The following is an 18527-nucleotide window of genomic DNA, read 5'->3' on the forward strand; positions in this document are numbered from 1 at the left end:
CCTATGTACATACAGCACAGACAGACATCCTATATAGTATCACCCTATGTATATACAGCACAGACAGACATCCTATATAGTATCACCCTATGTATACACAGCACAGACATCCTATATAGTATCACCCTATGTATATACAGCACAGACAGACATCCTATATAGTATCACCCTATGTATATACAGCACAGACATCCTATATAGTATCACCCTATGTATATACAGCACATACATCCTATATAGTATCACCCTATGTATATACAGCCCAGACAAACGTGATCTTGATGAAAGCAGAAAAGAAGACATATGTAATGGTGCGTACACACGGTATGATTTTAATGAGCGATAACGATGAACGATAAATTGTTGATATCGTTCATTTTTATGCAATGAACAAACGACCAAAGGTGCGTGTTCCTGCATGAACGATAATGATATCTATGGTCGTCTGTACATGCAGGCCAACAAGGACAATTTCACACGATTTGCCTGTTAAGAGATTATTTCACTGAAATATCTATCATATATATCTATCAGTGTGTACACCCAATGTCTATCATAGAATCTATCAGTGTGTACACCCAATGTCTATCATACATATCTATCAGTGTGTACACCCAATGTCTATCATATATATCTATCAGTGTGTACACCCAATGTCTATCATAGATATCTATCAGTGTGTACACCCAATGTCTATCATATATATCTATCAGTGTGTACACCCAAAGTCTACCATATATATCTATCAGTGTGTACACCCAATGTCTATCATAAATATCTATCAGTGTGTACACCCAATGTCTATCATAGATATATATCAGTGTGTACACCTAATGTCTATCATAGATATCTATCAGTGTGTACACCCAATGTCTATCATATATATCTATCAGTGTGTACACCCAATGTATATCATGTATACACCCAATGTCTATCATATATATATATATCAGTGTGTACACCCAATGTCTATCATAGATATCTATCAGTGTGTACACCCAATGTCTATCATAGATATCTATCAGTGTGTACACCCAATGTCTATCATAGATATCTATCAGTGTGTACACCCAATGTCTATCATATATATATATCAGTGTGTACACCCAATGTCTATCATATATATCTATCAGTGTGTACACCCAATGTCTATCATAGATATCTATCAGTGTGTACACCCATTGTCTATCATAGATATCTATCAGTGTGTACACCCAATGTCTATCATATATATCTATCAGTGTGTACACCCAATGTCTATCATATATATCTATCAGTGTGTACACCCAATGTCTATCATATATATCTATCAGTGTGTACACCCAATGTCTATCATAGATATCTATCAGTGTGTACACCCAATGTCTATCATAGATATCTATCAGTGTGTACAGTATCACCCTATGTATATACAGCACAGACAAACATCCTGTATAGTATCACCCTATGTACATAGAGCAAATACAGACAGACATCCTATATAGTATTACCCTATGTATATACAGCACAGACACATCCTATATAGTATCACCCTATGTATATACAGCACAGCCAGACATCCTATATAGTATTACCTTATGTATATACAGCACAGACAGATGTCCTATATAGTATTACCCTATGTATATACAGCACAGACAGACATCCTATATAGTATCACCCTATGTACATACAGCACAGACATACATCCTATATAGTATCACCCTATGTATATACAGCACAGACAGACATCCTATATAGTATCACCCTATGTACATACAGCACAGACAGACATCCTATATAGTATCACCCTATGTATATACAGCACAGACAGACATCCTATATAGTATCACCCTATGTACACACAGCACAGACATCCTATATAGTATCACCCTATGTATATACAGCACAGACAGACATCCTATATAGTATCACCCTATGTATATACAGCACAGACATCCTATATAGTATCACCCTATGTATATACAGCACAGACATCCTATATAGTATCACCCTATGTATATACAGCACAGACATCCTATATAGTATCACCCTATGTATATACAGCACAGACATCCTATATAGTATCACCCTATGTATATACAGCCCAGACAAACGTGATCTTGATGAAAGCAGAAAAGAAGACATATGTAATGGTGCTTACACACGGTATGATTTTAATGAACGATAACGATGAACGATAAATTGTTCATATCGTTCATTTTTATGCAATGAACAAACGACCAAAGGTGCGTGTTCCTGCATGAACGATAATGATATCTATGGTCGTCTGTACATGCAGGCCAAGAAGGACAATTTCACACGATTTGCCTGTTAAGAGATTATTTCACTGAAATATCTATCATATATATCTATCAGTGTGTACACCCAATGTCTATCATAGAATCTATCAGTGTGTACACCCAATGTCTATCATACATATCTATCAGTGTGTACACCCAATGTCTATCATATATATCTATCAGTGTGTACACCCAATGTCTATCATAGATATCTATCAGTGTGTACACCCAATGTCTATCATAGATATCTATCAGTGTGTACACCCAATGTCTATCATAGATATCTATCAGTGTGTACACCCAATGTCTATCATATATATATCATTGTGTACACCCAATGTCTATCATAGAATCTATCAGTGTGTACACCCAATGTCTATCATACATATCTATCAGTGTGTACACCCAATGTCTATCATATATATCTATCAGTGTGTACACCCAATGTCTATCATAGATATCTATCAGTGTGTACACCCAATGTCTATCATAGATATCTATCAGTGTGTACACCCAATGTCTATCATAGATATCTATCAGTGTGTACACCCAATGTCTATCATATATATATCAGTGTGTACACCCAATGTCTATCATATATATCTATCAGTGTGTACACCCAATGTCTATCATAGATATCTATCAGTGTGTACACCCATTGTCTATCATAGATATCTATCAGTGTGTACACCCAATGTCTATCATATATATCTATCAGTGTGTACACCCAATGTCTATCATATATATCTATCAGTGTGTACACCCAATGTCTATCATAGATATCTATCAGTGTGTACACCCAATGTCTATCATAGAGATCTATCAGTGTGTACACCCAATGTCTATCATAGATATCTATCAGTGTGTACACCCAATGTCTATCATAGATATCTATCAGTGTGTACACCCAATGTCTATCATACATATCTATCAGTGTGTACACCCAATGTCTATCATATATAACTATCAGTGTGTACACCCAATGTCTATCATAGATATCTATCAGTGTGTACACCCAATGTCTATCATACATATCTATCAGTGTGTACACCCAATGTCTATCATACATATCTATCAGTGTGTACACCCAATGTCTATCATAGATATCTATCAGTGTGTACACCCAATGTCTATCATAGATATCTATCAGTGTGTACACCCAATGTCTATCATACATATCTATCAGTGTGTACACCCAATGTCTATCATATATATCTATCAGTGTGTACACCCAATGTCTATCATAGATATCTATCAGTGTGTACACCCAATGTCTATCATATATATCTATCAGTGTGTACACCCAAAGTCTACCATATATATCTATCAGTGTGTACACCCAATGTCTATCATAAATATCTATCAGTGTGTACACCCAATGTCTATCATAGATATATATCAGTGTGTACACCTAATGTCTATCATAGATATCTATCAGTGTGTACACCCAATGTCTATCATATATATCTATCAGTGTGTACACCCAATGTATATCATGTGTACACCCAATGTCTATCATATATATATATATATCAGTGTGTACACCCAATGTCTATCATAGATATCTATCAGTGTGTACACCCAATGTCTATCATAGATATCTATCAGTGTGTACACCCAATGTCTATCATAGATATCTATCAGTGTGTACACCCAATGTCTATCATAGATATCTATCAGTGTGTACACCCAATGTCTATCATATATATATCAGTGTGTACACCCAATGTCTATCATATATATCTATCAGTGTGTACACCCAATGTCTATCATAGATATCTATCAGTGTGTACACCCATTGTCTATCATAGATATCTATCAGTGTGTACACCCAATGTCTATCATATATATCTATCAGTGTGTACACCCAATGTCTATCATATATATCTATCAGTGTGTACACCCAATGTCTATCATATATATCTATCAGTGTGTACACCCAATGTCTATCATAGATATCTATCAGTGTGTACACCCAATGTCTATCATAGATATCTATCAGTGTGTACAGTATCACCCTATGTATATACAGCACAGACAAACATCCTGTATAGTATCACCCTATGTACATAGAGCAAATACAGACAGACATCCTATATAGTATTACCCTATGTATATACAGCACAGACACATCCTATATAGTATCACCCTATGTATATACAGCACAGCCAGACATCCTATATAGTATTACCTTATGTATATACAGCACAGACAGATGTCCTATATAGTATTACCCTATGTATATACAGCACAGACAGACATCCTATATAGTATCACCCTATGTACATACAGCACAGACAGACATCCTATATAGTATCACCCTATGTACATACAGCACAGACAGACATCCTATATAGTATCACCCTATGTACATACAGCACAGACAGACATCCTATATAGTATCACCCTATGTACATACAGCACAGACAGACATCCTATATAGTATCACCCTATGTATATACAGCACAGACAGACATCCTATATAGTATCACCCCATGTACACACAGCACAGACATCCTATATAGTATCACCCTATGTATATACAGCACAGACAGACATCCTATATAGTATCACCCTATGTATATACAGCACAGACATCCTATATAGTATCACCCTATGTATATACAGCACAGACATCCTATATAGTATCACCCTATGTATATACAGCACAGACATCCTATATAGTATCACCCTATGTATATACAGCACAGACATCCTATATAGTATCACCCTATGTATATACAGCCCAGACAAACGTGATCTTGATGAAAGCAGAAAAGAAGACATATGTAATGGTGCGTACACACGGTATGATTTTAATGAACGATAACGATGAACGATAAATTGTTCATATCGTTCATTTTTATGCAATGAACAAACGACCAAAGGTGCGTGTTCCTGCATGAACGATAATGATATCTATGGTCATCTGTACATGCAGGCCAAGAAGGACAATTTCACACGATTTGCCTGTTAAGAGATTATTTCACTGAAATATCTATCATATATATCTATCAGTGTGTACACCCAATGTCTATCATAGAATCTATCAGTGTGTACACCCAATGTCTATCATACATATCTATCAGTGTGTACACCCAATGTCTATCATATATATCTATCAGTGTGTACACCCAATGTCTATCATAGATATCTATCAGTGTGTACACCCAATGTCTATCATAGATATCTATCAGTGTGTACACCCAATGTCTATCATAGATATCTATCAGTGTGTACACCCAATGTCTATCATATATATATCAGTGTGTACACCCAATGTCTATCATAGATATCTATCAGTGTGTACACCCAATGTCTATCATATATATCTATCAGTGTGTACACCCTATGTCTATCATAGATATCTATCAGTGTGTACACCCAATGTCTATCATAGAGATCTATCAGTGTGTACACCCAATGTCTATCATAGATATCTATCAGTGTGTACACCCAATGTCTATCATAGATATCTATCAGTGTGTACACCCAATGTCTATCATACATATCTATCAGTGTGTACACCCAATGTCTATCATATATAACTATCAGTGTGTACACCCAATGTCTATCATAGATATCTATCAGTGTGTACACCCAATGTCTATCATACATATCTATCAGTGTGTACACCCAATGTCTATCATACATATCTATCAGTGTGTACACCCAATGTCTATCATAGATATCTATCAGTGTGTACACCCAATGTCTATCATAGATATCTATCAGTGTGTACACCCAATGTCTATCATATATATCTATCAGTGTGTACACCCAATGTCTATCATAGATATCTATCAGTGTGTACACCCAATGTCTATCATAGATATCTATCAGTGTGTACAGTATCACCCTATGTATATACAGCACAGACAAACATCCTGTATAGTATCACCCTATGTACATAGAGCAAATACAGACAGACATCCTATATAGTATTACCCTATGTATATACAGCACAGACACATCCTATATAGTATCACCCTATGTATATACAGCACAGCCAGACATCCTATATAGTATTACCTTATGTATATACAGCACAGACAGATGTCCTATATAGTATTACCCTATGTATATACAGCACAGACAGACATCCTATATAGTATCACCCTATGTACATACAGCACAGACATACATCCTATATAGTATCACCCTATGTATATACAGCAGAGACAGACATCCTATATAGTATCACCCTATGTACATACAGCACAGACAGACATCCTATATAGTATCACCCTATGTATATACAGCACAGACAGACATCCTATATAGTATCACCCTATGTATACACAGCACAGACATCCTATATAGTATCACCCTATGTATATACAGCACAGCCAGACATCCTATATAGTATCACCCTATGTATATACAGCACAGACATCCTATATAGTATCACCCTATGTATATACAGCACAGACATCCTATATAGTATCACCCTATGTATATACAGCCCAGACAAACGTGATCTTGATGAAAGCAGAAAAGAAGACATATGTAATGGTGCGTACACACGGTATGATTTTAATGAACGATAACGATGAACGATAAATTGTTCATATCGTTCATTTTTATGCAATGAACAAACGACCAAAGGTGCGTGTTCCTGCATGAACGATAATGATATCTATGGTCGTCTGTACATGCAGGCCAACAAGGACAATTTCACACGATTTGCCTGTTAAGAGATTATTTCACTGAAATATCTATCATATATATCTATCAGTGTGTACACCCAATGTCTATCATAGAATCTATCAGTGTGTACACCCAATGTCTATCATACATATCTATCAGTGTGTACACCCAATGTCTATCATATATATCTATCAGTGTGTACACCCAATGTCTATCATAGATATCTATCAGTGTGTACACCCAATGTCTATCATATATATCTATCAGTGTGTACACCCAAAGTCTACCATATATATCTATCAGTGTGTACACCCAATATCTATCATAAATATCTATCAGTGTGTACACCCAATGTCTATCATAGATATATATCAGTGTGTACACCTAATGTCTATCATAGATATCTATCAGTGTGTACACCCAATGTCTATCATATATATCTATCAGCGTGTACACCCAATGTATATCATGTGTACACCCAATGTCTATCATATATATATATATCAGTGTGTACACCCAATGTCTATCATAGATATCTATCAGTGTGTACACCCAATGTCTATCATAGATATCTATCAGTGTGTACACCCAATGTCTATCATATATATCTATCAGTGTGTACACCCAATGTCTATCATATATATCTATCAGTGTGTACACCCAATGTCTATCATAGATATCTATCAGTGTGTACACCCAATGTCTATCATAGAGATCTATCAGTGTGTACACCCAATGTCTATCATAGATATCTATCAGTGTGTACACCCAATGTCTATCATACATATCTATCAGTGTGTACACCCAATGTCTATCATATATATCTATCAGTGTGTACACCCAATGTCTATCATAGATATATATCAGTGTGTACACCTAATGTCTATCATAGATATCTATCAGTGTGTACACCCAATGTCTATCATATATATCTATCAGCGTGTACACCCAATGTATATCATGTGTACACCCAATGTCTATCATATATATATATATCAGTGTGTACACCCAATGTCTATCATAGATATCTATCAGTGTGTACACCCAATGTCTATCATATATATCTATCAGTGTGTACACCCAATGTCTATCATATATATCTATCAGTGTGTACACCCAATGTCTATCATAGATATCTATCAGTGTGTACACCCAATGTCTATCATAGAGATCTATCAGTGTGTACACCCAATGTCTATCATAGATATCTATCAGTGTGTACACCCAATGTCTATCATACATATCTATCAGTGTGTACACCCAATGTCTATCATATATATCTATCAGTGTGTACACCCAATGTCTATCATAGATATCTATCAGTGTGTACACCCAATGTCTATCATATATATCTATCAGTGTGTACACCCAAAGTCTACCATATATATCTATCAGTGTGTACACCCAATGTCTATCATAAATATCTATCAGTGTGTACACCCAATGTCTATCATAGATATATATCAGTGTGTACACCTAATGTCTATCATAGATATCTATCAGTGTGTACACCCAATGTCTATCATATATATCTATCAGCGTGTACACCCAATGTATATCATGTGTACACCCAATGTCTATCATATATATATATATCAGTGTGTACACCCAATGTCTATCATAGATATCTATCAGTGTGTACACCCAATGTCTATCATAGATATCTATCAGTGTGTACACCCAATGTCTATCATAGATATCTATCAGTGTGTACACCCAATGTCTATCATATATATATCAGTGTGTACACCCAATGTCTATCATATATATCTATCAGTGTGTACACCCAATGTCTATCATAGATATCTATCAGTGTGTACACCCATTTTCTATCATAGATATCTATCAGTGTGTACACCCAATGTCTATCATATATATCTATCAGTGTGTACACCCAATGTCTATCATATATATCTATCAGTGTGTACACCCAATGTCTATCATAGATATCTATCAGTGTGTACACCCAATGTCTATCATAGAGATCTATCAGTGTGTACACCCAATGTCTATCATAGATATCTATCAGTGTGTACACCCAATGTCTATCATAGATATCTATCAGTGTGTACACCCAATGTCTATCATACATATCTATCAGTGTGTACACCCAATGTCTATCATATATAACTATCAGTGTGTACACCCAATGTCTATCATAGATATCTATCAGTGTGTACACCCAATGTCTATCATACATATCTATCAGTGTGTACACCCAATGTCTATCATACATATCTATCAGTGTGTACACCCAATGTCTATCATAGATATCTATCAGTGTGTACACCCAATGTCTATCATAGATATCTATCAGTGTGTACACCCAATGTCTATCATACATATCTATCAGTGTGTACACCCAATGTCTATCATAGATATCTATCAGTGTGTACACCCAATGTCTATCATAGATATCTATCAGTGTGTACACCCAATGTCTATCATATATATCTATCAGTGTGTACACCCAATGTCTATCATATATATCTATCAGTGTGTACACCCAATGTCTATCATAGATATCTATCAGTGTGTACACCCAATGTCTATCATAGAGATCTATCAGTGTGTACACCCAATGTCTATCATACATATCTATCAGTGTGTACACCCAATGTCTATCATAGATATCTATCAGTGTGTACACCCAATGTCTATCATACATATCTATCAGTGTACACCCAATGTCTATCATAGATATCTATCAGTGTGTACACCCAATGTCTATCATACATATCTAATAGTGTGTACACCCAATGTCTATCATACATATCTATCAGTGTGTACACCCAATGTCTATCATACATATCTATCAGTGTGTACACCCAATGTCTATCATACATATCTATCAGTGTGTACACCCAATGTCTATCATATATATCTATAAGGGTATACACCCAATGTCTATCATACATATCTATCAGTGTGTACACCCAATGTCTATCATAGATATCTATCAGTGTGTACACCCAATGTCTATCATATATATCTATCAGTGTGTACACCCAATGTCTATCATACATATCTATCAGTGTGTACACCCAATGTCTATCATACATATCTATCAGTGTGTACACCCAATGTCTATCATAGATATCTATCAGTGTGTACACCCAATGTCGATCATACATATCTATCAGTGTACACCCAATGTCTATCATACATATCTATCAGTGTGTACACCCAATGTCTATCATACATATCTATCAGTGTGTACACCCAATGTCTATCATACATATCTATCAGTGTGTACACCCAAAATCTTTTTCCCAGCACTACAGAAAGTTGAAGGGAAAACTATCGGCGATATCTCTTGTTGTGCAGGTTGTACCGTGTGTACGCACCTTTAAGCTATTTGTCACACAATGTCTGCGTACAATACAATATTGCAATACTATACATATACATAATGCGCTTATCTCTATCCGTCCTTTTACCCATCCTATTTAACATGCCGCTATCCAACTGCGAGGCACCGTGTACAGAAACATTAACCCCTTGACTACCACCATAGGGTTTTTATTTTTTCTTTCATTTTTTTAACCAATCAGCATGCAGCTTTCATCAGACTAGTGGAAGTTAAAGAACGTTGGCATTTAGAGAATGAAAGGAAATTGCTGATATTATCTAATATTCTTATTAGAGCTTAGGCATTTCATTTACAAATGGACCCCTCCCGTCCGAGCCTCTTACCACAGCCAGGAACCTGCAAGGTCATTATGCTGGCTGTAATGAGCCAGGTATCAGCTATCCATCCACTTCTGCAGTGAGTAGAGTGCCAGCGAAGGCGATATGCGCATCCTTGGAATAATGATAGTATTGCTCAGAGAAAGTATTATGGAGAGGGGACACAGGCAGAAGACAGCATCTGCCCACGGACCCCCGTTCATCTCTCCTTCTAAAATACATTCAAGTGATTAATTGGCCTATTTATTAAACTAGCACTGATTGCGGCGATAAATGTCACTGTCGCTGCGATAATTACCTTTTGACGCATTTTTATTGGATCCCTCCCAGGGCACAATGCAAAGAGAAGCCCATAGGTTTCTATTGGGCAATGCCAGCTATAGGTGGCGTGGCCCGCCGGGTCCAAGCTTCACAAAGTATCGCATTCCGAAGCTTGGTACATACGGGGAATGCGGCCAGAACTCCGAAAACTGTAGTTTTTTGGATTATTGGCTGCATTTTCCCCTTTAGTACATCCCGCCCACAATCTGTTATTTTTCAGACACAGGGCCTGATATTCAGCAAGGATCGCTATTGCGATCGTGGTAGCAATTATGCACGCAGTTCTGCTGCGAAAGTATGCTAATAACTGCAATCGCAAAGCCCACTTCCCCTCTCGCACATCCGTAATACCTTGTAATTCCGTCCTTATTAATATGCAAATGCAGCAGGAGGTGTATGACACCCCCTGTATGACACCTCCCTGTATGACACCCCCTGTATGACACCCCCCTGTATGACACCCCCCTGTATGACACCCCCTGTATGACACCCCCCTGTATGACACCCCCTGTATGACACCCCTTGCTGTGCATTTGCAATCACAGCTCTGTGACCCAGGTCGCAGGCTGGGATCACCATCGCAACCAACGGTCGCGATAATGGACGGCGTCGGGCCGTCAGCCAGCTGAGTAAGCCTCAGCTTACCCAGGCTGGCCAGCTTGAGAGGCCAGGAAACTGCGTCCGTCGACACAGCCCGTGGCCTTGCCACTCCCGGAAAACTGGACAGGCACACCCCTGTTTCCGGGAACGCCGGCCGCCCCCTGCACCGCCCCTTAAATTCCTTTTGCCTGTCAATCAGGCAGAGATATAGAAGGAGCTGCGTGCGATAATCGGGAATCTGCGTTCAGCATTGCACTTGCGTGCAGTGATGAATCAGCCCCTCGGTCTCTAAGTCGCTCACATTGAAGGCCATACTCAGATGGAGAATCTGCACCTAGCATGGGGCCGATGCAAGTTTCAATGGCGCATACGTTGGTTGCCTCTACAGACGCACTAACCGGTATTACGGCGTCTAAAGACACACAAAGTGGGCGCCCTGGTCCTTGCACATACAGGCACATGCTTGTACTCTGAGTGGAAGCGGTGACAGTCGCACAAAAGATGCTAACGCGATCTCAGCAGCACACCACTCAGAATCAGCCTATAAGTGTCAATTTACAATAATGAATTAATATGGTTACGCATCTACGTAGCCGTGCGACACAACGCGTCTCTGACAGCTGCTGCGTTCAGCTTCTGGTAAGTAGCGTGGACTCTTGCATCATGAGTAAACTGACATTTCCGCATGGTTTTCAGGGAACAATGCATTAATAAATAGGGCCCACAATGTTACTACTCCCCGAGACTGATCATCACTGAGCCAGGGTGGTCAATGGATGATCTCCCAAAAATGTTAAGCTCCCCAATATTCAATACAAGACACTTAAAAAAAAAAAAAAAAAAGACGCGATAAGCTTTATTGACCATTAGGACGGTATTTGCTGTTTTATAATCATTCCAATTTTAAGAGAACTCTGGCCCATAACTATAAATACAGGGTAACCAAGCCGTATACATTTATGAAAGCCCAACACATCGAGAGATATATATTCATCAGTTAACAAAAACAAAGCCTGCATTTTATGGAAGGCTTTTAGTGCACCGGAGTGTTGTTTTTGAGGCTGACTTATAATTGTTTTATACAACACGTCCCCTTGAGAAGCTTTATGATATCGCATGACTCATCCTAGAACTGTAATGGTAACCATGGCATCTGTCACGGGGATGAACAGCATCACGTGACTCGCTCCCCGGATGTCATGGTAACCAACATAACTATCAGGCCCTATAAGAGATCACGTGACTCACCCCAGTGTTGTCATGGTAACGATGGTGTACCAGAAGGCAGCAGGAATGCTGGTGAACTTTGTCTTGCTCGTTCCCTTCTCAGCATAGAACATGACGGTGGCGAAGATGATGATGGCCATGGTGAGGGAGAAGAGGAGGAAGCCAAGCTCGGAGGCACAGCTCTTCAAGGTGTAGCCAAGGATCCGCAGCCCCTGGGAGTGTCTGGAGAACTTGAAGATCCGGAAGACGCGGAAAACACGCAACGTGACAAAGGCACCACTCACATTCTCGTTGTCCGGCATGACCAGGCCTATGTAGTACGGCATTATGGCCACAACATCGATGATGCTCATAACACTACGCATAAACTTACAACGGCTTGGGGCTGCAAATAGCCGCATGAGGTACTCGAAGGTGAATATAAGGACACAGGCTGTATCCATGCAGTCAAAGGCTAGTACATACTTTTCCCCACATGGCAGCTCCTTAAGGCGCCCAGCGGGTGGGCGACAAGGCACAGTCTCCACCACGTTTGCTATCACCGACACGGCAATGAAGAAACCGGTGACATAGTAGAAGACAAGGGCCATAGTGCTGGTGTGGGGGTTTTCAAAGGCTCTCCACAGTCGCTGCCGGAAGGTGCTATCGGGGGGCAGGGGGGTATCGCCAGCAGTCTCCGCTTCCGTGTCCTCTGCTAGCCTCTCCAGGTTTTCTTTCTTGCGGTCGCGATATTCTTCTAGACAGCAATCTCCAATGATCTCAGGTATGATACCATAGAATGACAACTCTTCATCGAAGGCCTGGATGCATTCATGGCGAGGATAATGCAACTTGCCTGTCCGGTAGAAGTTGAGAATGTGTCTAAACATCTCCGGATCGCGGTCAAAAAAGTATTCTTGCGTCTCTTGGTTGAAGAAGAATTCTTTCTCTGTGCTGCCCAACAGGGTGTCAGGGTACCGGTCCAAAGTGTTTCTCCAAGTCTGGAACTTCCTTCCGCTTACATTCACCACAAGTATCTCATCATTCCTCTTCCTTTTGTCACTGGGGGGCTTGGGCATTTGCCTCTTTGCAAGGGGAAGCCATCCCACCGCTGCTGCTCGAGCAAAGGGGAGCCACGTAGCCACTCCAGCTGCCATATTTAAATGGCTAAGTCTTCAGTAGCCACAAGTCCGATGTTTGGGTCCAGAATGTGACCATGAAAAGGTGGGCCTGCCACAAGACAATGGAGTGGGGGTGAAAGAATGAATTTGAATTTATAATTCCAGTCCAAGAAACCAAAGAGGAGAAGATTCAGAGGTGACACCAAGAGGTACGATGACTTCCGGGAAGGTCCCCAGCCTGGCAGTCCTGCTCTGGAGCTCCCAGGTTCAGTAAAACCAGTACGGGGTGGGCAACGTGTGGGCTACGGACACTGAATACTGCACATAAAGGATGTACCCCACAGCTGCAGTGTAGAGCATCATCCTTGAAGCCTACTTGTTGTCTCGACGTCCGCTCACATTCTCGATCTGCTTCTTGGATCATCTGCCTGCATCCTGTGTTCTTCTCCCACACAATCTGTCATCAGTCTGCTTCCAATATACTGTTGGCAAATTTAGAAAATAAGTGATATATAAGATATGCAAAAGAGAGAGGAGAATCAACAATATGTGTGATACATGTCCAGTCATTTCACACACACCTTTATAGAGAGTCATACAAAAAGGCATATGCATGTATTAGATTATATTTATAAAGATATAGATAGGTAAATAGAGATAGATAGATAGATACACACACACATATATATATATAGAGAGAGAGAGTTACATCATATGAATACAATTTATATATAAGTATTATGGAGAGAGAAAGAGGACCTGATTCAGACCCGCTCGCTAAGGCGCGATCGCTCGCTGTGAGCGATTTTCGCCCATCTGCGCATACGTATAATCGCAGTACGCGTGCGCGAGCCATTCATTGCGATCTGATTTTGGTAGCTCGTAAGCCACTATCAGGTCGCTGCTTTGAGTGACAGATAGCGCCGTTTGTGGGTGGCAACAGGGGAAGGTGCATGTGAACGGGGGAGTGGTGTTGCGAACGCAGGCGTGTCTGCCCGCCAAAACGCCGTGCATAATTAGCAAAGTAGCGTCATTGTACACGTCACCTGCATGTATTTCAGCCCGCACTGATCGCAGTGCTTGCGGCGGGGAAAGGAAACCCCAAGGGCTGCGAGCAGCTCCAATGGCTCAAGATGGTCCCGATTAATCCTTCATTTCCCGGAGAAGACATGTGTTGCGAGTGGCAAGGGGGCATCTTCAGACATTTGTGAGTGCACTTTGCCATAGCTCGCTAACACACAGTGGGCTTAATTTACATATCCAGGCCCTTTTTGCCAGCGAGCGATCGCATCTTGCGAGCGGGTCTGAATCAGGTCCAGAGTGTTGTCCGTGTATTAAGGAACATGTATTCATATTACACAGACATCAGGACACACTGACCTCTCCCCTCCTCCTAATTCATAGACATCAGGACACACTGACCTCTCCCCTCCTCCTAATACACAGACAACAGGACACACTGACCTCTCCCCTCCTCCTAATTCATAGACATCAGGACACACTGACCTCTCCCCTCCTCCTAATACACAGACATCAGGACACACTGACCCCTCCCCTCCTCCTAATACACAGACATCAGGACACACTGACCTCTCCCCTCCTCCTAATGCACAGACATCAGGACACACTGACCTCTCCCCTCCTCCTAATACACAGACATCAGGACACACTGACCTCTTCCCTCCTCCTAATACACAGACATCAGGACACACTGACCCCTCCCCTCCTCCTAATACACAGACATCAGGACACACTGACCTCTCCCCTCCTCCTAATACACAGACATCAGGACACACTGACCTCTCCCCTCCTCCTAATTCATAGACATCAGGACACACTGACCGCTCTCCTCCTCCTAATACACAGACATCAGGACACACTGACCTCCCCCCTCCTCCTAATACACAGACATCAGGACACACTGACCTCTCCCCTCCTCCTAATACACAGACATCAGGACACACTGACCCCTCCCCTCCTCCTAATACACAGACATCAGGACACACTGACCTCTTCCCTCCTCCTAATTCATAGACATCAGGACACACTGACCTCTCCCCTCCTCCTAATACACAGACATCAGGACACACTGACCTCTCCCCTCCTCCTAATACACAGACATCAGGACACACTGACCTCTCCCCTCCTCGTAATACACAGACATCAGGACACACTGACCTCTCCCCTCCTCCTAATACACAGACATCAGGACACACTGACTTCTCACCTTCTCCTAATATGAAAACATAAGGAAATATACTTGTAATTAGCACAATGCCTAGATGCCATCCATATGTACACAGCAATTTAGGTTAAAAAAAAATTCCACTGAATTCACTGGAAGTTAAATCCTTTAAATTTATGTCAGAAATGAATAGTTTGAAACATTAAGAAGACAGCGTAGTACGGAGTACTTTCTACCCAGGCGTGCACGGTCCTATCTGAATAATCCCATTCCATTTCATCAAGCTGCTAACTGGGATCCGTCATCGGCTGGAAGTGATGTGATAAGGAGATGGACAGTATGGGAGGGACTGTCACTCAGGATACAGAGGCTGACAATTATTTACTCGCTGTTATAGATGGAGACCCATGGCGGGATGCACTAACGCTGGGAGACGTCTACCTGACAATTATTTACAAGCTGTTATTAATGGAGACTCAGGCCCTGATTCAGAGGCGCTCGCTATTTTCGAGCGCTCGCTCTGAATCAGGGCGGGCCATTTTACTTTTAACCTCGGCCTCCAGGCCGCTCGCTAAGCTTTGGGTGACCAACCACAGCTTTAGCGGGCGGCCTGGCGATGGTCGCGATTATCGCGACCATCGGGCTTGCGACAAGACCCTTGTGGTAGGGTATCGTCCATCGCAAGCCCCAGTGAACTTCCTGCTCTAATAAGGGAACGCCTCCGTTTGTGCAGCCACCTACCCGACCCGCCTACAAAACGGGGCAAGCTGTCGATTTCTCGCTCGCTCCGGGGCCCGCGCATGCGCAGTGCACACACCGCACATGCGCACTGTCCGGCCATCGACCCATAGCGAGCGCTATACGCTCGCGAGCGGGTCTGAATCAGGCCCTCAGGGCGGGATGCACTAACGCTGAAATGCGGTTTCACCACATTTCCCATACGTACAGATGTGTCCTCTTTGACGATCGCGCACGCATCACGTCATGCGGTTAGCTGTGGCCGCGTGAGCTACGCTACGCCATGCCGCGCTGTGCTCGCATAATGCAATCCTATGGAGTTGTGGGTGTGAACACAGCGCCCATACTCGAAAGTAACATTCTCTACAAAGCTCTGGAAACTGTAACGTTCCAGAGTTTGTTAACGATAGAAGCCTACGGGTCCTTTTCGCAATATTCCCTATGAAGGATCCAATAGGATCCCTCCCAGGGTCCCCCGCGCATACGCAGAAAGACTCCCAAGTCATAAACCCAGAGGTCCTCTCATCGCAACGGACAGCTCTTTTCGGAAGAGCTGTCTTTTGCCATTTTAATAACGATTGTAGTGTTCTTATGCATGCAATCAGTGGCGGGGTGTCCCTCACAGCACTGAGGTCCTGGGTTCATTTCCCACTACGGCCCTAACTGTGTGGAGCTTATATATTCTCCCTGTGCTTGCGTGGGTTTCCTCCGGGTGCTCTGGTTTCCTTCCACACTCCAAAAAATTGGCTCCCAACAAAATTTACCCTAGTGTGTAAGCATGCTGAAGGAAACATAGGACCTGATTCAGACCCGCTCGCTAAGGCGCGATCGCTCGCTGTGAGCGATGTTCGCCCATCTGCGCATGCGTATAGTTCGCAGTGCGCGTGCGCAAGGCATTCGTTGCGATCTGATTTTGGTGGCTCGTAAGCCACTATCAGGTCGCTGCTTTGAGTGACAGATAGCGCCGTTTGTGGGTGGTAACAGGGGAAGGTGCATGTGAATGGGGGACTGTTGCGAACGCAGGCGTGTCTGCCCGCCAAAACGCTGTTTAAAGGGCGTGCATAATTAGCAAAGTAGCGTCATTGTACATGTCACCTGCATGTATTTCAGCCAGCGCTGATCGCAGTTCTTGTGGCGGGGAAAGGCAACTCCATGGGCTGCGAGCAGCTCCAATGGCTCAAGATGGTCCCGATTAATCATACATTTCCCGGAGATGACGTGTGTTGCGAGTGTCAAGGGGGCATCTTCAGACACTTGCGAGCGCACTTTGCCGTAGCTCGCTAACACACAGTGGGCGTCCTTACGCGACGCAGTGCGAGCGCTTAATTTACATATCCGGACCCTTTTTGCCAGCGAGCGATCGCATCTTGCGAGCGGGTCTGAATCGGGTCCATAGATTGTAAGCTCCACTGGGGCAGGGACTGATGTGAATGGCCAAATATTCTCTGTACAGCGCTGCGCAATATGTGTGCGCTATATAAATAACTGGTAATAAATAAATAAAATAAATGTATCACATCCAAAATGTGATGATTGATACAGCGTATTGCAAACTTGCCGACTTTTGCTATCTCCTCTCCAGCAGAAGCCCAGAGAGGAGACACAGCTGGACACTTCGGGGGGACACTTCGGGGGGCTGGGTTCCTATGTCTTTAGGCGTTTTTGTGTCATTAGCCCTAATTCTCACTGACCGCTTACTCTAGATCAGGGGCGGGATGGATGACGCATCGCATT

General features: G+C 41.8%; 1 protein-coding gene across 1 annotated transcript in view; it reads right to left on the bottom strand.

Annotated features, from left to right (window-relative positions):
- Window positions 1-18527, bottom strand: part of KCND1 (potassium voltage-gated channel subfamily D member 1) — a 75982-nt gene that overhangs the window by 44601 nt on the left and 12854 nt on the right. The window contains exon 2 of the mRNA XM_088470240.1: window positions 12792-14352. Within this exon, the coding sequence (XP_088326366.1) occupies window positions 12792-13906 (1115 nt within the window). The 5' untranslated portion in view covers window positions 13907-14352. The remainder of the gene's footprint in view (window positions 1-12791; window positions 14353-18527) is intronic.

Source organism: Taudactylus pleione, unplaced genomic scaffold, assembly GCF_031769625.1.
Source record: "Taudactylus pleione unplaced genomic scaffold, aTauple2 ptg000013l, whole genome shotgun sequence".
NCBI lineage: Eukaryota > Metazoa > Chordata > Amphibia > Anura > Myobatrachidae > Taudactylus > Taudactylus pleione.